The sequence below is a fragment of the Triplophysa rosa genome, linkage group LG3, assembly GCF_024868665.1.
Source record: "Triplophysa rosa linkage group LG3, Trosa_1v2, whole genome shotgun sequence".
Taxonomy (NCBI): Eukaryota; Metazoa; Chordata; class Actinopteri; order Cypriniformes; family Nemacheilidae; genus Triplophysa; species Triplophysa rosa.
The window spans coordinates 11,766,438-11,792,237 of record NC_079892.1 but is presented as its reverse complement, the minus strand read 5'-3'; the positions used below and the strand labels follow the sequence as shown (position 1 = coordinate 11,792,237).

At 38.2% G+C, this 25,800-nt stretch overlaps 5 protein-coding genes and 1 long non-coding RNA gene across 9 annotated transcripts in view; 4 read left to right on the top strand and 2 right to left on the bottom strand.

Moving 5' to 3' along the window:
• The window catches only part of osbpl5 (oxysterol binding protein-like 5), a 45,316-nt gene extending 36,167 nt beyond the window's left edge, over nt 1-9,149 (bottom strand). The window contains exon 1 of the mRNA XM_057329983.1: nt 8,712-9,149. The gene's annotated coding sequence lies outside the window, so the exon portion shown is untranslated. The remainder of the gene's footprint in view (nt 1-8,711) is intronic.
• Nucleotides 9,150-10,374: 1,225 nt separating this feature from the next.
• On the bottom strand, nt 10,375-17,283 carry LOC130552066 (uncharacterized). Of its 4 annotated transcripts, none has more exons than XR_008962679.1 (4): nt 11,723-17,283; nt 11,506-11,632; nt 11,143-11,174; nt 10,375-11,034 (listed from the first exon to the last, which is right to left on the bottom strand). It is a non-coding gene; the product is annotated as an uncharacterized LOC130552066 (long non-coding RNA). The 4 variants fall into 4 exon arrangements; XR_008962678.1 differs by lacking the exon at nt 11,143-11,174 and having other exon boundaries at nt 11,723-13,410; nt 13,490-17,282; XR_008962676.1 differs by lacking the exon at nt 11,143-11,174 and having other exon boundaries at nt 11,723-17,282.
• Nucleotides 17,284-17,630: 347 nt separating this feature from the next.
• LOC130552065 (histone H4) lies at nt 17,631-18,295 on the top strand. Its single transcript, XM_057330147.1, has one exon. It carries the CDS (start codon nt 17,668-17,670, stop codon nt 17,977-17,979), a length of 312 nt encoding a protein of 103 aa, XP_057186130.1. The 5' UTR covers nt 17,631-17,667; the 3' UTR covers nt 17,980-18,295.
• A 249-nt stretch (nt 18,296-18,544) lies between these two features.
• LOC130552063 (histone H2B 1/2) lies at nt 18,545-19,496 on the top strand. The gene has a single exon (XM_057330144.1). The coding sequence runs from the start codon at nt 18,727-18,729 to the stop codon at nt 19,099-19,101; it is 375 nt and encodes a 124-aa protein (XP_057186127.1). The 5' UTR covers nt 18,545-18,726; the 3' UTR covers nt 19,102-19,496.
• A 198-nt stretch (nt 19,497-19,694) lies between these two features.
• Nucleotides 19,695-21,906, top strand: LOC130552062 (histone H2A-like). Its single transcript, XM_057330143.1, has one exon. It carries the CDS (start codon nt 20,674-20,676, stop codon nt 21,058-21,060), a length of 387 nt encoding a protein of 128 aa, XP_057186126.1. The 5' UTR covers nt 19,695-20,673; the 3' UTR covers nt 21,061-21,906.
• Nucleotides 21,907-22,517: 611 nt separating this feature from the next.
• Nucleotides 22,518-25,342, top strand: LOC130552060 (histone H3). Its single transcript, XM_057330142.1, has one exon. The coding sequence runs from the start codon at nt 22,577-22,579 to the stop codon at nt 22,985-22,987; it is 411 nt and encodes a 136-aa protein (XP_057186125.1). The 5' UTR covers nt 22,518-22,576; the 3' UTR covers nt 22,988-25,342.
• Nucleotides 25,343-25,800: the final 458 nt, after the last annotated feature.

Sequence of the window (25,800 nt, the reverse complement as noted above, 5' to 3'; positions counted from 1 at the left end):
TGTAATGTTGCCGTGTTTGAAATTAAGTAGTCTGCCAAGTTGTAAATCCGAAGGTGAATGAATAACAAAGTTATTGGCTTGGAAAAAAGGAAGTCGACTCTGAATCACGCAAACGAGTCGTCCCTAGTCCGATTCGCGAACTGCCGCGGATTTACGTCACTACATATAGTCCCCGCCTACGTTTTGCTAGGACTACCCACGAAAACTTCACTCTTCTCGCCCAAACACTGTAGCTCGTGAGCCTCATTCGCGGTAGACCAATCACAGCAGACTAGACCATCTGACCAATCACATCAGACTAGGCTAGCGGAAAGGAGGGGATTAGACGGATGAATCACGGAACGAATCATTTGAGAGTCAGTCAAGAAGTAAGGTAAGAATAACTGCCCATTACGAAATAATAGTGTTTTTACACCTATGTACATAAACTTGTTTTGGACACTCCATAAACCAAAGTAGGACCTTAAAAATCCCTAGTTATGTACTCTTTAAACTATCGGCCGATAACTGATAATGTGAAAATTGCATTGATCGATCAATACAGATTATTGGCCGATATATCAGTGCATCTATAGATTAAAAGACTTTTAAGATCTTTTTTTTTACTGGTACTGTATATTGGATAGATAAAAGATACAGATTTAGAACAATATCAGAGTAAATAAATAACAGCAGAATTTTTAACTGGTTCTTTAACCAGAAGGTCAAACAGACTAAGTATAGTGTATATAATTGAGAGGCGATAAATCATTGGATTGGATAGCTGCAGTCAAGAGCCAGAAAAGCTTCAGACGTTGATAATGGCACGGGGGTGTTTTCCCTATTTCCTGTTATAAAAAAGTCACCGGCACTGTCATTAAAGCGTTACAAAGTGATAGTTTGCAGAAATGATAGCTTTTAATAGCTCACCAGTATATTATCATTAACTCAGTAAGTCCCCTCCAGAGAGAGAACACAGGCTTTTTTGGTGAACCACTTTTATGGTTGTAATGACTTCAAAGCGAAATTCTCACGTTACAAAAAAATGTTATTTGTTAAAATGATCTAAAATATTGGTTTCAAAATCAGGGACGTTCATATTTCTAGACTTAGACTAAAATAAATCAACTCACAAGCCTCACAAAATGAAAGGGTCTTGCTTAAACCCAATGCTATACTAGTATAGAATAACTTAATACGTCCTCCTCATCGCTGGGACGGGGACAATATCCCCCAAAGTCTTTCGCTGACAACAACTCCACCCACTAACCCACACACAGTTGTCCTGGGCCTATCAAGGTCAGATTCACACAACCTTGACCAGTTGCTATAGACATAAAATAAATCACATGTTCCCAGTCAATTATTAAATGCCCTATTTACACACATCTACAACAAACCAAAACAAACTTTCACGGGTGATGGTAAAACATGGAATGGACTTTGTTAGAAGGTGTGAAAGGTGTACTAGTTATGTTAGAATTTTATCAAGTATGCAATACTTCAGAAACGACTCACAAAGCGAACAAGAGAGGTGAAATCCTGTAGCATCCTTTGTAACAGATCCTAAAGAACGCTGCACAGGAAGCATTTCTCAAATCAATCCTGACAGTGATGAGCAAAAAAACTGTGTGGAAGCGCAGCTGTGCTCTAATAGGTTGAGTGGAGTCTGGTGATATTTTCTCAAGCAGTGAGCTGAACAGCAGAATTGACCTCATGTCTCCACTCCCAATTTCCTTTGGAGTCGGGGAGCTTTTGCTGATTTTGTAGGAGCTTCGTCTTGTGCATTATGTACTGTATGTGAATTACAAATTATTTTACAGCCTGATGTCAAATGGGAAGTATAAAAAAGTACTTTGTATTCTCTTGTTTTCATTTCACAGCAAGGACCCCAGTGGACAATATTGTTCTTGATTAAAAGATGCTTAATAACTAAACCCCCTGCTGCTATTAAGGTACTGCATAAGTGATGAAAGGACCAGACTGCCCATAATAGCAACCAGTGTTGGGTGTAACTAGTTACTAAGTAATTAGTTACTGTAATTTAATTACTTTTCCCTTGAAAAAGTAAAGTATGGGATTACTCTTATTTTTTCTGTAATTTAATTACAGTTACTTTTGATGTAATTAAACTAAATACTTTGTGTAATATATGTGTGTAATAGTGGAATTGACATCAAAATTCAAAGTCTAACTTTAAAATCCGTGCTTTAATGTATAATTCTCACATTTGTAATACTTTGGTCAGTTAATAAGAGTACTTTATGTAGTTTTATATTATTTATTTGAATGAATTAAAAGAGCTCTTTCGTGCCTATCCTTGAATCACTTAACTAATCAAGGTTGATGTAGGATATAGAAAGTAATTAGTAATAAGTAACTAAATACTTTTTGGAGAGAGTAATTTTTACAGTAATCTAATGACACTATTGAATATGTAATTAGTAACTAGTAATTAATTACTTTTTCAGAGTAACTTACCCAACACTGATAGCAACCAGCGTTCTTTGCTGAAATGAAGGTTTGTGGGAAAGCAGATCTGACCTCTCATCATCATCTCCCTGAGGACATTATGGAGTGCACACACACACACACACACACACACACACACACACACACACACACACACACACACACACACACACACACACACACGCACACACGGGCAGGCCGCGCAGAGGTGCGCCCCTTGAGTGTTTGTTTACACCCGTCTGGAGTTGCCAAGATAAACATAAGCAGGGGAAGCTGGTGAGCAGCAACGCCTCTAGTTACCTCTAATTACCTCTTCTTACCTTATTGCATGTATTCGTCAAATTCATTTTGTGTATGGAGCAGTATTACTTTCAATGAGAAGCCTTTGAGTGTAAAGCTTTTTAAAGCTTAAAGGGGACCTGTTACAACAGTGTACTGTGGCTGTACCATAGTACATTTACGCTTTTATCCAAAGCGACTTACATTGAATTATACTATACATTTGTTTCTAAGTATGTGCAATCCCTGGGATCGAACCCATGACTTTTGCGTTGCTAACGCCATTCTCTAACCACTGAGCCACAGGAAAGTTTAAAATTGCATTAAAAACCCATGACTAGTTGTGTACATGGAACATTACTTCAATTGTCATAACGCCTTAACCAGTAGCATATTCATTAACCCACGACTTGTGTTTACATAAACTTTAAGAGTCTGAGGGTAAAAATCTATATTATTACAGTTTTTGGTAGAAGTCTTCATTCAGAGCTCATAATGGAGAGCTAATAGAATTTGCAAATGTCGTTTGTTGCAGATCAATTTTAAAGTGAACATACTGTAAGTGGGCTTTTCCACAAGCCTGAAAGTCTTACTATCTGTTTTGTGTGATTGTGTCAGCAGTCAGCACAGCATTATTGTGTTTGGAAGAGACTGTAGTCGATGTCAGACTGAAATTAAAACAGGCAATCTATTGTCAACGCTGCAATTTCACTAGGGAGTGTCCAATTGTGCCCAATCTGTGTGCCAGCAAACAAACCAAATGTGCTTGATTAAACACATCACAATCAAAAAAGGCTTTTAAAGAATTGGTTGAATATGTGCACTAGGAACAAAGGGAAGATTGCTGGAATATTTTGAACATCTTCCAAGTTTTGCATAGATTAACACATGTAAGGGATAATCCACGGCTAGCCGCGCATTATCCCAAATATACCATTGTCATTTGCCAAGTTAAAGCAGTTATTGATGTTTACGGTGTAATTTTTGATCGGACAGGTGAAAACGAAAGTTATTTTCATCAATTCATTTCAAACATTGATCAAACTGACGGTTTTAATGCACACCTTCCAGCCAATCAGAATCATGGTATACGTTATGTTAAAACACAGCAAAAATATATTTGTTTCTACTATACTTAAAGCGAATAATAATACTAATAATAAAAATATTTTGTTATTTATTCACCCTCATGTCGTTCAAAACCTGTATGCGACTCTAACTTCTGTGGAACACAAAATAAGATATTTTGAGAAATGTTGCTTGGTTTTTTTGTCAATATAATTAGAGTAAACTGGGTCCGATGTTTATTTGGTTACCAACGTTCTTCAAAAAATACAGATTGATGTTTATATAATTTGTTCGCAAACAGACTTGTTTGCCTTTTCCGAAACACAACCGGGCGTTAAGTACAGACTTGATGGGAGTGTTTATGCATCTCTGGATATCTAGTGGGGCCAATTACACTCCAATCTCTGGAAGTGTTTTCCTTCACTGCAGAATGTGCAGATCTCCTTTTCCAGATGGCACAAAATGAAGGGAACAGTGTGATCGCTTTGGTTTCTCTGAATCGGTGACTAATTTTAGATCACGTTTGCGCTCAATTTCACCTGCTACAGTAAATTACATGGGAATATATTTACGACCGCACGAAGAGACGGAATCTAAACAGAGCTGTCTAATCTAAAACACGCAAAATGCTTTTCATTCACGCGCCGTCAACACGTGAGTGACACGGGTGTTCTTGCAGGTAATGCAGGATTGAATCAAGCCTGTATAAATTCCTGATGCAGTTTCATCCTTCAGCCAATTTTGTGTCCTCTATTCACTCTGTAAATGTCCTATATAGTTTTTTCCTTCTCTGTGCTACGGTGTGTCATTCTGTGAGACGAGTCCCCTGTGAGAGTGTGCGAAATAGTACAAACTCTGTTAACATTTTATAGTCATACTGTAGCCTCAGAGGAGGGAAACTAGGGCAGGACGTTTTCTCCAGGAGAACTTCAACACCAGCCTAAAGCAATCGATGGCATATAGGCTTTAAAAAAGCTCTGCTGATGCAGGATAATACAAAATTTTGCGTGGTAAATAAATTACAGACTGCAGTAACTACGGCATTCGACATCAGACGACATGGAAAAAAAATTCCAGGCAAACTGAAATGCCTGCCAGACCATTAAATAACATGGTTACCGGACAAGTTTGGCTATATTTATTTTCATTTAAGAATACATTGGGGCCATGGTACTGTAACGGCATAAAAAAGCTCCCAAAATGGTCAGGGTTACTGGTTACCGTGGTCCAGGTAGCCTACGCCAGCAAATATATGAACCCAAAGCATATTTCTCCATTGACAGTTATTTAAGAGAAGTCGGGCATTTTGATTATTTATTAATTTTGGTGCATTATATTTTATATTATTTACAGTATAGGTATTTTGTCAGCGGCAGTGATGGTGCTATCTGCATGTTCTTGAGGCTTCAACCAATCAGCAATCAGCATTGATGTCATGTCACTTTCTTCAGTAAACCATGGTCTGCGACTGCTATCCAAACGAAGATCATATTTCTAACTAAAGCAATAAATAAACAAAACTCAAAAACAAATCATCGGATACACACACACACACACACACACACACACACACACACACACACACACACACACACACACACACACACACACACACACACACACACACACACACACACACACACACACACGCACGCACACACACACACACACACATCACACACAGCATCAGCTACTTTATTCAATGTCATTACAACAGAATGTCAGGGTCCTGTCCCTCCTATTCGGAGTTTTCGTGTCTTGTGGACAGGGTCGTGACAGTACCATGTCTTGTGTGTGTGTTTCGTCTTGTGTGGAGACACGTGGCGGTTTGTTTTGTCCTCCTGTCTTTCGTTTAGCTCCGCCCCCTTGTTTCTCCATTAGTGTTTCATCTCCCTCACCTGCCCGTCACTGTCCTTGTCCTGTTATCCTTCATTAGTTTTCCCCTTTATAAGTCCTGTCTTAATTCCCAGTCCTTGTCGGTTCATTGTGTTCGTGTCGTGTGGATTACGTGTTTCCCTTGGACTACTTTCGTGTTGGACTTATTATTTGGATTATTCTTCGTGTTTACTTTATCCCTGTTCGGGAAGTATTTTAGTTTGTATTCTTGTTTTGTACAGTTTTCCCCATCGTGGGTTTTTGTTTTGTTTACATTTATTAAAATCTTTTGTGTTACCCGTACTGCTGCCTGCGTTTGGGTTCTGTCTCCTCATAAACGTGACACAGAATGACTATAGTAAAAGTCAACTAAAAGCCAGAAATGATCACACTCTTTTTTTCTACGTTGCATTGCTTTTCTGTGCAAATAAATGTACGAATATATATTTTCATTTAAAATAGCTGCTTGATTTGTACCTCAATATATGCTGGTATTGATATAAGCGAAAGCTGTGCCAACTTATGGTTAAATTTCTTTGCTTTAATTATCGAACATTGCATTATAGGAAACAGTATTTGAGAGCTGATATCAAATGGTGGGAGAGAAATCGTGTTCACATCTGCCCACCACAGGAGAATGTCGGGCTTCTCATAAACTTCAGTCTAATCTAGTACACACGTATTCAATATGAATACGAATTTGAACTGTGGCCATTTCTTTCCATCATCTGGTTCCTCAGTGCCTAGATGAAGGGCAATGGAAGGCAGAGGTCTATAAATATTGAATCTCTATTAATATTTATTGCGTAAACCAAAGGCGACTGTGTATTTAAAGAAAACCATTCACAATCCTCCACCCCCATTTCATTATGCAGTAAGGTCTACACATATTGAATTAGGTGTAAAGACACCAACAGGGATGCTTTTAATGAAATACTGCTGACTATATTCTTGGGATAACATTGGGATCAAATTCAAAGGGCTCATGTATTTAAAATCTGAAACTGCAGAACATTAGCTTAGAATAACCATAACGCTATCTTTTGTTGGTTATACAGTTGTTACAGTTATCATTCATGTGTGAACAGTCCTTCAATTAAACAGCAAAGATTCATAAGCAGATTGAACATCATGCCCACTCTCATGTTAATCCTCGGCGAGAAACAACCTGGCCCTATTTCAAGCCTTCAAGCGTGAGCCAAGCATGAGTAATCATCTGTTCCTATTGGACTGCGCTAGTTGTGAAAGAGAGGCTAAATATGAAGTTTGTCACTTTGACTGATGGAATGTACATAATGCTGCCTTTCTAATAATCTAATACTAATAATCATAACTTCATTTTGGTAGTGCTGGAAAGCAGAAAGCGCTGGAAAGATCTTGGCCGTGTGTACAGGAAGTGCAGACTGACCAGCCGACGACCCCTTTAAAAAAAGAGTTCAGCTGTCTGGAGTTCTCACAAAGAGCCATCATCGAGAAAACCGAGTCAGTGGTAACGGAGGGTACGAATAAATTAAACAACAAACACTGGACTGTTAGGGCTCAATGCTTGGTTTGCTCTTTACAAAATGTCACCAGACGCTTCTCATAACGTAAAGTAATCTGGAACATGTCTGAATGTGATTTTCACCAGTGGCTTGTGTTGATATGGGTTTAGTTTACACTAAAGAATCGTATCGCTATGAGCAAACAGATAAGCGAGGTTTACCTGTAATGTGCTAAATTCCTGCATATCTCCCATTATATTGCTTTTATCCATGAAAGTGAAACACTTCTGCGTTGTTTAATGCTGCCTGAAACAGAATGACTTTGGCAAATGGTCATAATGAAATTTACGTGCATGTTTACACACACGTGTGTAGCAGCATGTTACAAAACGAGTGGGAATTCGCTAATAAATATAAATGTTATTGATATAATTATAATAATAATGTACCACATACTATGCTTTCTTTGTCATATTATTACAATCTGCTGGTGTATCATTTTCCCATCTTTAGGATTATATGATTTTATTTACTTATTTATATTATGTACACTTGTACATTTCTGTAGTTCTATATTATTATTAGGGCTGTCAAACGATTAATCGCGATTAATCGCATCCAGAATAAAAGTTTGTGTTTACATAACACATGTCTATGTACTGTGCATATTAATTTTGTATTATAAATACAAACACATACACATGAATACATATTTAGGAAATATTTACATGTATTTATTTATATTTACTAATCATTGAAATGATATATAAATGTTTATTAATTTTTAGATTTTCCTTAAATATATGCACGTATGTGTATGTGTTAACAACTACAAAATGACTATGCAGATGCACAGTACACAGATACATATTATGTAAACACAAACCTTTACTCTGGATGCGATTAATCGTTTGACAGCCCTCATTTATATTATTATTTGTTGTCTGCTTGTTTCACAATGCAAAAATGTAATAAAATAAAAAATGTGAAAAGCACTACAGAAATACAGTACACTAGAAAGAAAATAAACTGTCGTATTGCGTTGTTCGTTAAATTTATATGAACGTACAAATTACGTTCTCATATTTATTATTCAAATAAGTATACTACAATGAGATCCATATATTTTACGACGGCAGTAACGTGTAGACATACAGCATTATTTGTATAACTATACTTTGAATGTCTGACAGCTAGGCTTACCAACATGCTTCTTTATAATAAGGTCTAAATAAGAAAAGAGAACGGCTATGTGAACAATACGGACTACATATAAATATGTAAATATGTGTAACTGATTCACATCAGCTGCCAAACGAAAGAAATGTGCGAAAGCTGACGATCAAGAAATTCGTGCAGTGTATGTATGGATTGATGGCTGGCTGGCTGTATCCCAATGAGGAAAATCAACATCACACATCCAAATGCAGTGCGATCAGTGATGCTGTTACGCCCGTTTCTATTGAAAAGCACATCATGCTAATCCGGATAAAACAAAAACGATTTCCTTTGATATATGTAGCAATATCTCGTAACAATCCCGCTTTGACTCACCTATGTTGCAGTCGCAACTTCGCCCCTCGAAGTCAGAAACGTGGCAGGCTTTCTAGATATATCCCGTCGACTTCATCTCAGATCACGCGGACGCGACGCGAAAATAACAGATCTGTTTAGGTTCGACGGTTTATGACGATCTCCCTGGTAACCGTCAGTCAATCAGAAATATGAACGGGGTGAAGCACGCGCTCGTCCTGAAACAAAGTAACGTTCACTCCGTATGACGTCTGTCGGGCTGATATTAGTAAAGGGCACTCGAGACACCGTTCCCCAAGCGCGATACGGCTGGAAGTTTGAAGTTAATCGTGCACACTTGCATCTTTGAGAGACGGAGGATGATGGGACTGCCGGAAGGATACAATAGCGGTACGAAGCGTGCCATAACCGCTGCCGTACAGCTGTTTATTGTGGGAGTCTGGACGGCAGGAAATGCCTTCGGAGCTGAAAGGAGGCGCTTAAGAGCAGAGCGGGATTTAACCCTCGTGCTGCAGTCATGAAAACAAGCAGAACTTTAAGTTTTGAAAGGAAAGCGAGTAACAGGGTGACGTGCAGCCCATTTGATCCCTTCCTCCCGCTTTTGCGAGTGTTTTTGAGTATTAAACGAAAAAGTTTCATGTTTCAAAACTAAATGCATAGGCCTAACCATTCTGAACGTTTATTTTTTCGTAATAATTTATATAGCTAAAAAAAATTGTAACATGTTAATTAAATTACAGTATACAGTGTAACTCTTCGTGTTGGTAGTGGGTCTTCATTGCGGTCCATCAATTAAAATATAACACAATATTAATGTTATTACAGACCCGTGCTCGGAGCGCCCTCTCGTGGAAAGAGGAGGCATAAGGATTTTGAATCATGCCCAAAACCTTAAAGGGGTCATATGGCGCGAATACGTGTTTTTCTGTGTCTTTGGTGTGTTATAAGTTGCCCGTGCATGTATTAGACGCGTGAAATTGCACAAATTAAAGGTGTCGGAACAAAAGATGCATTCTATCTAAAAGCGAATGCTCACCCAGACCTGCCTGAAACGCCTCGTGTACTACTACTGATCCGTAAGAACAATTGATTTACTTATTTTATGTTTTTTTTTAGATTTACAGAAAAAAATATTTTACTAAAGTGGCTATAAAACCCTGCAGGTGTCTGCTATATATATATATTATTTAAAGCATTGCAGTAAAAGTTTGACATTATAACAAATTTAGAAATATTCGAACGTTACAAACTGCAAAGAAAACATGAGTGAAACATTACTGTCATTATAAAATTGACAGGCAGAGTGTAATGAACAATAATGGAAAAAAAACATTGGTTATCTATTCGTTAGGTACCATTAGTTATTTTGCATTATGTAACATGAACTAAGAATGAAAAATATATTTTTAAAACATTTGTTGATATTTGTTAATGTTACCATTTTTTTCTTAGCTCACTGTGCATTAACTAATGTTAACAGATCATTGTATAGGCCTACGGTATAAATGTATTAGTAAATGTAGAAATGAACACTAAAATAGTTCTAACAAAGCTGTAGAAGTATTGTTCAATGTTAGTTCATGCTAACTAATCCAAATAACAAAAGATAATGAATAGACGCTTTTGGCAAACATTAGCATTATTTCTTTGTCTTTAAAGTATACCAAAATACAGCATAAGGGTCATATATTTTTTATTCATACAGATGTTATTAATCAAAAGTTGTGAACATGAACATGAAGCAGAGTTTGAACATGATGCAGAAAATAAATGGATCGACAAGTGCTGGGACTTACAACCCATATGTGACCCTGGACAACAAAACCAGTCTTAAGGGTAAATTTTTCGAAATCGAGATCTTTACATCGGTTGAAAGCTGAATAAGTAAGCTTTCTATTGATGTATGGGTTGTTAGGATATGATCATATCTGGCGGAGATACAACTGTTTAAAACTCTGGAATCTGAGGGTGCAAAAGAATCAAAATATTGAGAAAATTGCCTTTGAAGTTGTTAATAAGAGGCACTGTTACTGGCCATCCACTCGCAAAAATAAAGTTTTGATATATTTAGCATAGGAAATTTACAAAATATCTTCATGGAACATGATCTTTACTTAATATTCTAATGACTTTTGGCATAAAAGAAAAATCTATAATTTTGACCCACACAATGTATTTTTGGCTTTAACTAAAAATGTTCTCCTGCTACTTTAGACTGGTTTTGTGATCCAGGGTCACAAATATACGCTCAAAAATATTGCAGATTGCATGATGTCATCAGAGGCTCCACCTCTTGATTTAATATTATCATGGGCACATTGGTGGAGGTAAGAATATAATGCTGCTGAAGAAAACAAGAAAAAAAACTTTATTAAAAAACATTGTACATGCACTAGGGCTGAATATTTAATATTAAATAATATTTGAAAAATATTTAAAAGGGGTTATTTACATATTTTATGTTTGAAAATATTCAGTTCAGTTCTAAAAAACAATAGATTTACATGTAATTACTGTTTGACAATCACAAATTGTGTTTGGCACTCTTTACGGATATAATTTTACACGTCAAGTTCTCTGGTTTTGCATTTCAGCAAACAATCCTGTTTATCTTTTCTGGTTTAATTATTGTATTTACCTATTTGGGTTCATTAAGATAAAGAACACAAGTTATATATTGTATAAACACCATTACAGTAAAGGTTTAAGATACACTCCACCACCACAATGTCCCATCAAGCCCTCTCCCCAAAATTGTGTTACTATATGTGCTCCTATAATGTCATCTTGTGTTATGACCTGGTATGTTCTTTACCTCACTCTGCACCATGAAAGGCCTGCGCATGTGCATATCACGAACGTTTCCATAGACATCCACCATACTTTCTTTTTCAATCTGGAGGATCAGGCGGTCAATGGCGATGTACATCCCCACGCCAGCACTGTTAAAATGACCAGCACAGTACTGTTGAAAGAGTTTCATCCTGATGCATGAATTCCATTATATAAAAACACACGCATCCTGAGTTCACCTGCAATGCACCACAGTTGGCAAGGAGTGTGAGTACTGGTCCATGTGTATTCTCACAAGGTCCCGATAAAGTCAAAAAGAACTTCTGTGCTCGGTGGAATGATCCGGCCACGCCATGAAGTGGAATTGCCATACATTGCGAGTCTCTGCTATTTTTACTAAGTAATAGTCACAATATAAACAGCAGAAATTTACAGAATGCTTCAGTAAAATTGAAATTGACAACTGTATTTTTTTATTGAACATTGTAGAGTTTTTTATAAATGGCTTATCTGTGCACATCATTGTTTTTTTACAAATTAATGTGCCTTCATAATCTTTAATCAAAAATGTTAACCTCCTTCCTTCCTCTGAACGAGCTCTCTTCCCTTCCTTCTCTCTTCTGACCCAGACCCCCCCCCAAAAAATAAAAAAAAATAAAATAGACAACGATCCAATAAGTTCTCGACAGACGAAATCAAGTTCTGCCCTATTTTCTTCTCATTTCAGAAGCCATTTCACTCTGATATACATTACAATAGAGAAAAGAAGACAATCACTTTCTGTTTCATGTAGACTTTAAAAATATTTCAACCAACATTTGAATATTTTGTTTTATTGCATCAACACTAAAAAGTCAGCTGGTTAACTGTTTCCCGCCAGCACATTTCATGTGTTTTTTTTATCATTTTCACAAACTTTTCATGGCAATCACAATATTTTCTTCTAATATATGAACTAGTGTTGTAGACTCGAGTCTTGTTCGGTGTCTGTTTTTGGTCTCGGTCTTGTCTTGGACTCAGACTTAGTGGTCTCTGGGTTTTATTTCAAGACCGGTCAAGACCACAACTGTGGGAATTACACAAAATTTCTGGTGCATTGTCTGATTTATGTGTTAACATCGTTCATGTGATTGGATGTAAAACTTCTGGCTTAAAACGCATTCACCGCTTGCTCCTTGTTTGATTCTTCTGTTACATTTCTTACTCTCACTGCTGGTAAGAGAAGAATAGGGGATTGTCTTAAAGAAATCTGTCAACAAAATGAATACACAGGCCCACAATATCCGAGATGTGATTGCAAAAAAGGTATTTGTATGAAATCTTGTTTTTTATTCTATAACATCTGATGTGATATTGATTTTGCAAAATAATTCAATAAACCTTGAGTTAATAAGTGACTTAAGTTTTAGACGCAATTAAACACACGTTTTTGTTATATTTTGGCAAGTCCCAAACAAATCTAGAACAAATCTGAACTTTTGTGAGCTACACACTATTTCTGAGCAACACACAGCTATTTTGCTATTGATTAGATAAAATAGCAATAAAACGAATTAAGTCACTGAATGTTTTGTTTTGTTGAAGGTCACATACTTAAATTTATCTTGGGTATTTACCTTTTTTTATGTTTAGTTGTTGGAATTTTTACCTGCACAAAAATTGTAATATGTTACAGTAGGTGGTTGATAAAACATGGGACATAAAACATCCTACACATCAATTTCTGCACAATAAATCACCCAAGTTTCTTTTATTATTATTTTATTATGACTTTTCAGTGTTTTTGAGGATCTTTTGAATGAATTTTGGGATTGCTGGTCTTGGTCTCGACTCAGTCTCAGCCTGCCTCAGCCAGTCTCGGCCCCTCAAAGTCTTGATATTGTCTTGGTCTTGACACTCTCTGGTCTCGGTGGTCTCGACTACAACACTAATATGAACACACAACATATCAGATGAAAGAGCAGAGCCTCTGCTTTAAAAAGTATTCTATCTGTTCTTTTAATCACCTCTCGTTTGTGGGTAGGTTTCTTCAAAAATACCACCTCTCGAACGAAAGCTGAGATATTTTTTTGTCAAAGACTTTACATAGATAGATTCAGAACAATGATCAAAACACAGATAGAGTAACAGCGCTCCCAAGTTTTGAACTGAGTTCAGAGTGAGATTTTGGCGGCGGCGGGGGTTTGGGTGGGGACGGGGGTCTGATCTGAAAAATGTGACATAAATTTGTACAAATAAAAAAATATTTATTTAATTCATCATTTCTTTGTGCAATTGTGTGTGTGTGTGTGCGTGTGTGTGCGTGCGTGTGTGTGTGTGTGAGAGAGAGATAATGGTTAGTGTTGTTTATTGTAGGTGTTGGTAGCATGTTTTGAGGCCTTCAGCACAGGGGTTGGTGGCTCCCACTTGAAACACTGTGGTTCCAGGCCAGCCATTTTCACTGTCATGATGGATGACAGAGTTCCATCCAGTGCCAAGCTGTTCCTGGATTTGGTTTTATTTAGTCCAACCATGGAGACAACCCTCTCAGCGTCTGCATTTGAATGAGGGAGCACTAACACTAATGCAGCTATTTTAGAAAGCCTCCCAAACTGGCTGCCAACATGCCTGCTTATGTCCCTCACGCCTTGATGGGCACAGGAGTTCTCTTGTCTACAGACTGAGCACCAGTAGAAGGAGCTGGTGGTTCCCATTGTGATGTATGGCCATCGGGTTGACCACTCCTTCTTAAAGAAACACCTATAGGTGGCTGCTCTACTTAATCCTCTCTTTTTCCCTGTTTCCAGTGAGTCCTCCACAGTCTCTTCCATGACTCATCCTCTACTGACACCCTAGCTGTCTCCTCCACTGCCTCATCTACTGTCTTCTCCACAGTCTCCTTCTCTGAACTGGCCACCCTTTTAGGGAGCTGATCCTTTAGAGCGAAGCATGAAAGAATGCTCATTTGCCTCTTCCCTGACATCTTTGAAATAGACAAATGTAATATTTAATACTATACATTGTCTGGATAAAATATAATGAAATAGCCTAGGCCAAAGGTTTTCACAATGTGAAATGTGTATAATAGTTTTTTCTTTCCTTTTCTTTCTTTTTTCTTTCCTTCTGAATCAGAACTAATACTAAACAAGTGTCAGAATAGCTGCTGAAATTAGCAGGGATGAAAACATGGTGTAGTTGCAGCTAGCAAAGGGATTCACTGTTAAAGCTGACTGTATACTGTTTAAGATATATATTTTCAATTACTGAAAAGTTTTTATGTTAATTAAAATGTCACTATGACAATGTGGACATGTGAAGCTTGACAACATTTAACTACAAACACATTATGTTGAAAACTAGGAAAAATGAGTGCAGATACTTACTGTGTGCGCTGCAGATGTTTTAACCTCTCCACTGAGGAAAGGCAGAATGGGGGAGGGGCTGTCACTGAGGACATCAGACCATCTCTTAAAGGGGCGCTTACCCCAAAATGACAGGGTAGACAGCAATTACAGGGACTCATGCAAAAAGCTTAATATTATTATGAAAATAGAATATAAATTATCCAAATTATTTGTTTTATTAAATACATTGTTGAGGACAATAAGAACATTCAAAAAATATTTTAATTTTGTGCAATGTTTCCACTTTTTACACTCACTGAAGTTAGCTTAGCAGTGTGAGGGACATGCCAAAATCACATACATCGAATCAAAGAAAATGGTATAAAATGATAAAACACATTTTAAGAATCTTCTTACTGCAGTTGTATGTGTGTAAATATTAGGACATTTATAATAAAACCTCAAAATGTCATTATTTTACATTATGTTCACGATGGCTCAGTGTTTCTGATGAGGACACCAAAAGGCACTTTATAGCGATAATGATCCATCTGAATTAATGTCGTGTTGAGCGAGCCTGTGAATCACAGAATGTGTCGTTGGAATCAGAATGTAAACGTTGTTGTTGCGGGAATATCTAAATCTTACCCGGATACAGCAATGCTATTTTCTGATTGGCTGTTCGGTAGCTATTTTTTATTTGATTAGCTGGTGCGTGGCAGGGCCTTCTGAACTCTATGGGGAACTCACTTGATTCTTCTAATAGCGGCGCAACTTGGTGGGCCTTTTCCTGGAAATTTCTCTGCGTGAGAAATACAAGGTCTGGCGTGTGAGCGGGTTGAAATGCGTGTGTCTCACGAGACTTGAGAGCCCTGGAGTAACATGGATTGCTGAAAATTTCTGTCAAAGAAGCGTTGTCTTATAAAAAACACTGAGCGAGTGCTGAATAGGTTATCAACATGTTTTTGGTCCATGTTCCTGAAAGATTGTGTGCTGAGGTTATTTTTTTCAGCTTCTAGAAGTACGCTTTACCTTGCGCAACATGGGATATTTCATGCTAAATTAATGGGTATGCTGCCAAGGAATGCTAATGCATAAGCTAATGCTACTAGATTCTGAGGTAGCAGCTAGTTGTTAGCTACATGGCACATTTCCAGTCACCCAAAACACAACGCATGGACCTGAATGTTTTTTAACCAATGAAAATAATACTTTTCTGTAGTCATATTTTAAGAAACACACTCGTGACCAGGCGTTGTGCTTTGTGTAGTAGGTGCAATCACAAACTTACACTCAACTCGCTATAGGAATAGCGCCTAGCATCAGGGCTGGGCTGAGAAGAAAAATCGTCCCTGGCACTTTTAGGCCCGCATCGGTCCTCCACCGAATCTGTCGACCGGGGGGTGGGTTGCATGCTTGCATTCGCGTTGCGTGCATTCGCATTTATAATACATACTTCTAAGCGGCCAATGCCTCCGTTACGGCCTCATACGTTAACGGCAAACACGTCCGTTACGGCCCAATGCATTTGCGGCCACCGCCTCCGTTCCGGCTGTAACACGTCTTTAGTGAGAAAAAGGGATAGCTCACCAACCCAAAGCAACTTCGTTGCATATAGCAGGAAAACCCACAAAAAGTGTCCCTCAGAAACGGATTTATTCCTCCGAGCACACGGAAACGTGTCACTTAACAAAAACTAAGATTAAATAATAAAACGAAAATGGAGCATCAGACTCCCACCGGCATACATGCGGGGTGCAGTTGAAGCGCAAGACAATCTCGCACATGCACACATACACAAAAGGTAAAAAAAGGAACATAGGCAAATTGCTCTTAAAGGGCCCACACCTTATACCACTCGTTACACGGCCCTATACGTTAACGGCCCAGCGGGAAAACGCCCGGTACGCCAGATGGGCAGTCCGCCCCTGCCTAGCATGGTAACTATAGATACCGATAACATTAGTCTACGTGCATTAACTAGGAATCAGCAATTTTGACCATAAAACATTTATTGTCCTTTGGTAGTCATCTTTTAGAAGCATTATTTGAAGTAAATTTGTGATTTTACACGATCATGCTACTTTAGCTATTGAGACCTTGGCAACATTACATTATCTCTAGTCTACCTTAGGGTTATAAATTGTGAACCAGTAACGTTAGTGCGCCAATAAACAACATGAGCACAGCCTAATAACTAATACACTCAAAAGTACAGGACAGTAAGAAAAAATGTACATATACGACTTTCAAATCCAGTATCAGGAAGGCTAGGTCTCCACCCGTTTTGAACCCGTTTTGATCTTGACGCAGCGAAGCCAATCTTGATAAGCGGGTCCTCCTATCTGTTGGCTATTTCTTTCGCTTGCCTTTGGGTGTGTTTTTCCGAGAGAGTTGCCCAATTAAAGGAATATAAACGCTTATAAAAGACTTATAAAAACTTTCCGACCAAGTTAGAGTGCGATTTACGCCATACTACTTGTTTTATACATTTTGCTAAATGTTTTAAATAGATGAGTATGGTACCAATAAATTATGGTTAAAACTCAGCTGAATGCAGTTTAGGGTCCCTAACTAAGACAAAGAAATGAAGAGTTTGGTTCCAAAATGACATGTGCATTCCAATTAATATCAATCAAACTGCAGTTGGTTTGTTTTGATTTAAGCCATAATAACTCAAAAAATACTGCTAACTAACGCAATAAAAACATGATTTTGGAAAACTTCAAAAACGGAGCTGTACACGCTGTTGGCTCCACCTTCATTTCTTGGTGTCTCCACTAGGTCCTGTAAGCAGCTATAAACTCCCATTTCGCAAATCTTTCTCATTTATTCTGTTCGTCAACTATTCAGTAAAGATAATGTCTGGAAGAGGCAAAGGCGGAAAAGGACTCGGTAAAGGGGGCGCAAAGCGTCATCGCAAAGTTCTGCGCGATAACATCCAGGGAATCACAAAACCGGCCATACGACGTCTCGCTCGTCGTGGTGGCGTCAAGCGTATTTCCGGTTTGATCTACGAGGAAACTCGCGGTGTGTTGAAAGTGTTTTTGGAGAATGTAATTCGTGATGCCGTCACCTACACTGAACATGCCAAGAGAAAAACCGTCACCGCCATGGACGTCGTCTATGCATTGAAACGACAGGGACGCACTCTGTATGGTTTCGGTGGTTAAACGACATCAGTTGGACATAACAAAAACGGTTCTTTTAAGAGCCACCCACGTTCTCAATCAAAGAGCTTATGTTTATATCGTAGTTTTAGTTGTCTAATGCTAGTCACAAATAAGTGCTTGTGTTTTATTACGACACTATTTACATGTTCGCTATCCGTGTGATGTTTTCTACTATCTTATATTATGTATTGTTCTCCATTTATACCATGGTTTTATTTTGGTATGTAAAAGTGCATATCTCAAACAATTTAACAGTTCAAATGTTTTCTAGAAATTGTTTTCTAGTAGTGCGCTTGGTAATAAATGTTACATTTGTGTAAAAGAATAGTCACATTTTCTTTGTGTTTCCAACTTGGGCTTTTTCTAGACGCTTAAATGCGAAATGAACGAAAATGATTTTCGAATTACGTTTGGGTAAATTACTATACTATAAATAAAGTAATGTTTTATGCTCGCACTACTTGAAGAAATATATCCATAAAATTATAAAATAGGCGGGAAAGGAAACGAAGACCTAAGTGGGGGAGGATGTGTAACTTTTCAAACATGAGGTGATGGGCGAGACTTACCGTGTGCAAGATTTTGATTGGCTCTTTTTACGTTTCAAGTCTTCCAATGAAATCAATTCATGTTTTTTGTCCAATGAAGACAAACAACCAGTCTCTGAATATTAGCATAGGCAGGGAATAAATACGTCTCACAGAGATACTTAGAATTCATAGTTTTTGTGTTTGATCCGAAGTAAACATGCCTGAGCCAGCAAAGTCCGCGCCTAAGAAGGGTTCCAAGAAGGCCGTCGCAAAGACCGCTGCAAAGGGAGGCAAGAAACGTAGGAGGACCAGGAAAGAGAGTTACGCCATCTACGTGTACAAAGTTATGAAGCAGGTTCATCCTGACACCGGTATTTCATCTAAGGCGATGGGCATCATGAATTCTTTTGTCAACGACATATTTGAGCGCATCGCCGGTGAGGCATCTCGTCTCGCTCACTACAACAAGCGCTCCACCATCACTTCCAGAGAGATCCAGACCGCCGTTCGTCTGTTATTGCCCGGTGAGCTGGCTAAACACGCCGTGTCTGAGGGAACAAAGGCCGTGACTAAATACACCAGCTCCAAATAAACTCGCTTTGGGATTTTCAAAACCACAAAGGCTCTTTTAAGAGCCACCCATACTTTCAGATAAAGAGCATCTGGCTTTCCTTTATGTTCGCCATATTTCTTGTATAATAATGGTGTTTCCGACATTTAAAACAGCCGAGGGAAAATACAGTTTGCTTAAATGAAGGCGCGAGAAAGACAATAGGTAACGTTAACCGGAACGAGCATGCATGTCAAATTTGTTCCTACGGTAACATCTGTTTAGCTGTACCGTTATTTTCTGATCACCAAGCTCCACTGTACGGATCGTATTGTCTTCTGTAAAGATTATTTTTTTCTCCCGTTGTCCTTTGTCTCTTTTTATTGACATTTACTTGTGTTAAAGTGTGTATTAAAATTAGCTTAATTGTCTGATTCAGGCTCGTTTTTTTTAGTTTTGAGATTTATTCGAACAACAACCGATGCATATCTAATATAATAAACACGTACCCAAAAGCAATTGGCGAGTTCGGAGTAGAGAGATGCAGATAAATGTCATTCGCAAAGGGAAGCGTCTGGATGGCGCGTGCTTCAATTTGTCCACAATAACTATAAATTACCCTTTACCAGTACTTCAATGATGTTCATTTAATTCAAGTGACTTGAAAACACAGTAAACGCACTCAACCTTTCATTACATGTTCAACACACAAAAAAACAGACCAAAATCATACGCGGCCTTATCCAGTGGCTGAAGCTGGTCGTGGATTTGACCTAATAATGCCAAAATAAACGTTTCCATCGTGGCGAAAAATCCGCTCCTAAAACAAAGAAGCCCGCCGCCAAGAAGCTCAAGACAGCAGCGACAAAGAAGACCGCCGCCAAGAAATCTCTTAAGAAGGCGAAGAAGCCAGCCGCCACCGCCGCTAAAAAGGCAACGAAGAGCCCCAAGAAGCCGAAGAAGCCATCGGCCCCAAGAAAGCAGCTAAAAGTCCCAAGAAGACCAAGGATGCTAAACCCAACACGACAAAGCCTAAAGCAGCTAAGCTCAAAAAGGCCGCCCGGAAAAAGAAGTTAAGTTAATTTATACCTTTTTCCTCTAAAAAGAGACTCTTTTCAGAGCCACCCACCAGCCCAGTAAAGAGCATGTGTTCAGAATAAAAGAATATGCTAATGGCTAATGGCAAAATCTGAGCAAAAGTCTTGTAGTGTATTTTAGTTTGAAATAATTTGGTTAAAATTAAGTATGCATGATATAATCATCAGAGCATTTTAATTCACAATCAGCGTCATAGCTGAAGTTACGTGGTCCGTATAAATGTTTGTTTTTGTTCATACTATTGGTTTCCAAGAGACCGAAAATAGCTGATATAATGTAAATTTATAGATTATAAAGTCGCTGGATGAAAGCGCCAAGGCGAACAAAAACTAAAACAAGGCGGGCAGAATTAAAGAAATGGGCGGGCTTTGGCGTTTGGAGGGAAGTTCAGTGATTGGTTTGAACTTTACACAGACTCCAACCAATAGGAGAATGAGAAGCAAGGTTAAATACTGGAAATCACAACGTTGGGTATTACTTCAATTTGTAATTGCGTTTAGCAAGTTTTAACCAAAAATGACTGGAAGAGGTAAAACCGGCGGCAAAGCAAGAGCGAAGGCTAAGACTCGTTCATCCAGAGCGGGTCTTCAGTTTCCAGTTGGCCGTGTTCACAGGCTTCTCCGCAAAGGTAATTACGCAGTACGCGTCGGTGCCGGAGCTCCAGTTTATCTTGCCGCTGTGCTCGAGTATCTCACTGCTGAGATCCTGGAGTTGGCTGGAAATGCAGCTCGGGACAACAAGAAGAGTCGTATCATTCCCCGCCATTTACAGTTGGCTGTGCGTAACGATGAGGAGCTGAATAAATTGCTGGGCGGCGTAACCATCGCTCAGGGAGGTGTGTTGCCCAACATCCAGGCTGTGTTACTGCCCAAGAAGACCGAGAAGCCCTCCAAGGCTAAGTAAATAACTTTCCCCAAAATTAAAGGCTCTTTTAAGAGCCACCCACTTGAACTGTAAGAGTGTTTTCTTATGAGTAATATATATGGTTGTTTTTCTATTACAGTATTGAGTTTCTTATATGAAATAATACATTTTAGTTATAGGTTTCATACACTTCTCTGATATAGCAAAGGCTATGAGTCTCATAGCAAAGGTTATGGCCTAATGGGTCAAAGGTTATGGGTCCACGAGGAGCACCATTAGACATCTGCTTAACATTACAAATACACGTACACTTTGAATACACATACACTTTGCGGACATTAGTTAGTTCAAGTATATGTTTTGCAACACAAATGTAGACAGTATGCATTAGCTTGTTATTGAACAAAAGTCACGAACAGATGTGTTCAGTATTAACTTGTTTGAACCATAATCTTTTTGGGTTGCACAGTATCCATTTAACCATGAGCTCATGGTAATGAAAACTACATTAAGCAAGGAAGGGTTTAGTAAATGACAAATATGATATACATTTGCCTGCTAAAAGCAAATGTATACTTTTCTTTTAAGAACTTCAAAAGGTTTTCGCCACGGTTAAATCCTAGCATAGTAAACCTGACATATAAGCGTGGCAGGTTAAGACCTAAATAAGATATAATGGTAGCGATTCAGAAAGAGGATGGACTAACAAAAAGGTGATATCATGTGAAACCTGATTGGTAGAAGGTGATGTCAGACGAAGCATGATTGGTTAACATTGTGAAAAACAACTTGAAGTACTGTATAAAAGATGGAGTCAGATATGTATTCTTTGGACATCATCCGATGAACTCTGTGTGGCTCACGTGAGCAAATAAAGTTTAAACTCTTGGCATCTGGAACCCCTGTCTCTGAGATTTCTTTTTGCAATGGAAGGCCGATTGGCCACAACATTTATCAGCTGTACATGCTTATAGTTCTTGTAGTATTTAAAATGGTTTAAGAATTCTACTTTAAATATGATTATAATTATAGTCTACTGGTGTTTTTCACTTTTGTATATTTAATATTTTTTAATATTGTACATTTAAAATAAACTCGAGGAGTGCAATCATTTTCCAAAGAATAACTAACAATAAGGCATCACAGCTGACCTTACATTTGATTCATTAAACGACAAGAACAAACTATTCGTCATTAAAAGGACAGATGTGTATTTTCTCTATTTTTATTTAAAAATTGTGTTTGATAAAAAGATTCTAGTTGTCTATATGGGGCTATATCACGTTGTAGAAATGTAATTTACGGAGCTGCGGTAGTAGGACTAATTTAAACAAAGGGTTTCAGGCGGGAAACACGCACCGTTCATGCGCGTTTGAAAATCAGGAAGCACACAGCCATTGGTCAGCTGAATACGTAGACGTCTCACATTATCCAATCACATTTCAGTGCATTGTCGCCACCCTCTGAGCTCATGGTCGACTAGTCTTTAAAAGCAGCCTGCAGAGCGGGTTCTGTAGTCTATCTCTTCTGCATCTGACGGGGAACAGTTGTGGTCATGGCAAGAACTAAGCAGACAGCACGTAAGTCAACTGGCGGTAAAGCGCCTAGGAAGCAGCTCGCTACTAAAGCTGCCCGTAAGAGCGCTCCAGCCACCGGTGGCGTGAAGAAGCCTCATCGTTACAGGCCCGGTACCGTAGCGCTGAGAGAAATCCGGCGCTATCAAAAGTCCACCGAACTGTTGATTCGTAAGTTGCCTTTTCAGCGTCTGGTGAGAGAAATCGCTCAGGACTTCAAGACAGATCTGCGCTTCCAGAGCTCCGCCGTCATGGCCTTGCAGGAGGCCAGCGAGGCTTATTTGGTCGGACTTTTTGAGGACACGAATCTGTGTGCCATCCACGCCAAGAGAGTCACCATCATGCCCAAAGACATTCAGCTGGCCCGCCGCATCCGTGGAGAACGCGCTTAAACTACGTCACCCACATCAACCCAAAGGCTCTTTTAAGAGCCACCTAAATTCCACTGAACGAGACATTTTCCTTTGTAATAGTCCTTTCTACAGTAATCTTGATGCGAGGAAAGGAAATGGCACAGATTAGAAAACCCGCTATGGACGTTATATGCGCTGAAACGACAAGGACGAACTCTATACGGTTTCGGTTGTTAAATTCGTGTAGTTAATAATCCAAACCCCACTTTTTTTCCAAACAAAGAGTTCATCTTCCAAGACTCGACGCATCATGTAAATTGAGAAGTAATGTGTTTTTTGTTGGACAACAGTCTAACTACAGCCTGCAAGATTCAGTGTGAAAACGAAGGATATTCTTTATTTACGTTTTCTATGTAGCCCTAAGTATTCTTTATGTCGATACGGTTAAACTGTAATTGCATGCACCGTATGCTTGCCCTAAGATAATTACAAAAATGGTCAGGTTTGTCATTTCACATTTTGGCAAATGGGTTTGCTTGTTTTTCGCGTCATTTGCTGAACAATTTAGCGACAAGACAAAAATAACAATGGAGGGGGATGTGCATGCGTGACTTCCACATTTCACAGGAAGAACACTATGCCGTTTCCGGCTGGGGAGACTTAAAGCAGAGAGAAATGGAAAAGTTAGAAAGTAGTTAATTTTTGCAGATGCTGTATTGCTGCACACAGCACTGGTATATAGAAGTGCTGTTCTACCGTATTTGAAAGGATACATTTATAAGTTAACATTTCGTTATAACATTCAAATACTGTAGAACGCCACTTCTATACTGTGTGTGGAAGATGGAAAAAATAGAAAAGTTGCATTTAGCAGATGCTGTACTTTGTGGCCATTTTCATTTCTCTCTGCTGTAAGTCTCCCAAACCCAATAGGGGCTGGTGGCTGCAGCCGATGGGGCGAGTGAAGCTTCTGACCTCAACCCGGAAGTAATTTATGAAACTGCGCTGTTTTAATGTCAATACTTGTAATGTTTTAATGCTACAAAATTATTGTTTAAATGTTATTAAATACCTTTAATGTTAATAAATCCAGACATTGCTTCCAGGCTTGTATTTAGAAAGTAAACATTATAATAGTTAGCAGTGAACAATAAATTAAACATCAAATAAATTAATTTTTATAAAAATGAAAAACGTGAACACATATCATTTAGGAATTTTATATTTAAAGCAAAATAACATACAAAACAATCACGGTAAAATGTTGAATAATTTCCACAAATTAAGTTTTAATTGTTTTGAGTAAAAAACACAAACTATATTTACAAAACACATCAACTGCAAGTAACAGTAAATAACGATCAACGAACGTTCTTCTCCTTCTTTTCTTTTACTGGCGGGTCGCAACCAACATGTTTATGTGTCGCCACCTATGGTACCAGGGTGTATAACATCAGGGTTTTCAGTACTTCGGTGGATTATATAAAAAATCTGATTTTCTAAACCTGTATTTTAAAGAAATTCATGCAACATCAGCTAACATTGGTGAGACATCAATATTGATCGTCAAAAATATATAAATCCATGGTGTTTATTCATCCTTTTTGCGTAATTTCACGGAAGCCACATGCGTTGTGCTTGCATTGCACGTTAAAACGGCGTCAGTCTGCAAATAGTGTAGGGATGCTGAGATAAAATTACCCGAGTTAAAGTTCGAACTTCGGAGAGCTCAGCTACGCCATTTTGCCCCTTCTTTATTGTTGAGTGGAGGTGACGTATTTCCTGATCGAGAGTGGCGCTCCACTCGCCCTATCGGCTGCAGATAGACCCCTCTCGAAAAGATTTGGTTAAAAAAATATGAAGATGGTGGTATAAATGCAATTGATTTTGATATTGTAAATGGTGTTTTAAAAATTTGAAATGGTTAAAGTCCTACATCCAGAATAGTCATTCCTTTTTGGTATATTGTCCCCAATGCAGTTTTAAAAAAATAGGGGGTATAAGTTTTCTGTTACGTTGTGATTTTGAGTGCTCGTCTTTACCAGTTAAACTCTCCAATTTTCACCAGCAAGTGCTTCTCTTCTGGAACCTATTGTTTAAACATAACTTTACACCTCATAACACTCCTATTTGGAATAACAGATATATAAAGCTGGGTAGAAAATCTGTTTATTGTGAGAAATGGAAAGCAAAGGGGATTTGGGCTGTTGCTCATTTTTTAGATGATAAAGGTAACCTGTTACGACATGAGGATTTTTGCGAAAAATTTCAACTTCAATGTACTTATAATATATATAACAGAATGTTTTGAGATTGATGGTTAAAGAAGATATTGTACTCCAAAATGTTTCCTGTACTTAGACAGCTCTCCTTAGAAGGTATTGAATTTGGTGATAAAAAATAGTTATAAGGAATCTCCTTTTAAAAGCATGTTACCCAAACCCAATTAAAAGAGAATATTTGTTAAAAGATCTTGATACATTAGAGATTAAAAAGATTAGAAAAAATGTATTTGTCTTTCCCTCTTCCTCCAAAGGCTAAGGAAGTTAACTTTAAAATTATAAATTAGATTTATCCCACAATCTAGTTTTTAAGATGGAAATTGTATTTTGTGAAAGTTTAGACCATGCTTTCTTTCTGTGTGAATTTGTACGGCCTTTTTGGACAGATGTACAAGACTGGTTACAATCCAGGGAGATTGTGTTTCCACCCCTTACTGTGCGGATGGTTACATTTTTTTTTTTTTTTTGAGAACAAACATTTAGTTTTGCTTATTAATTTTTTAATTTGTCTGGCAAGATTTTGCATTCATAAATGTAGGTATAATAAATCAAAGCCCAACTTCACTCAAT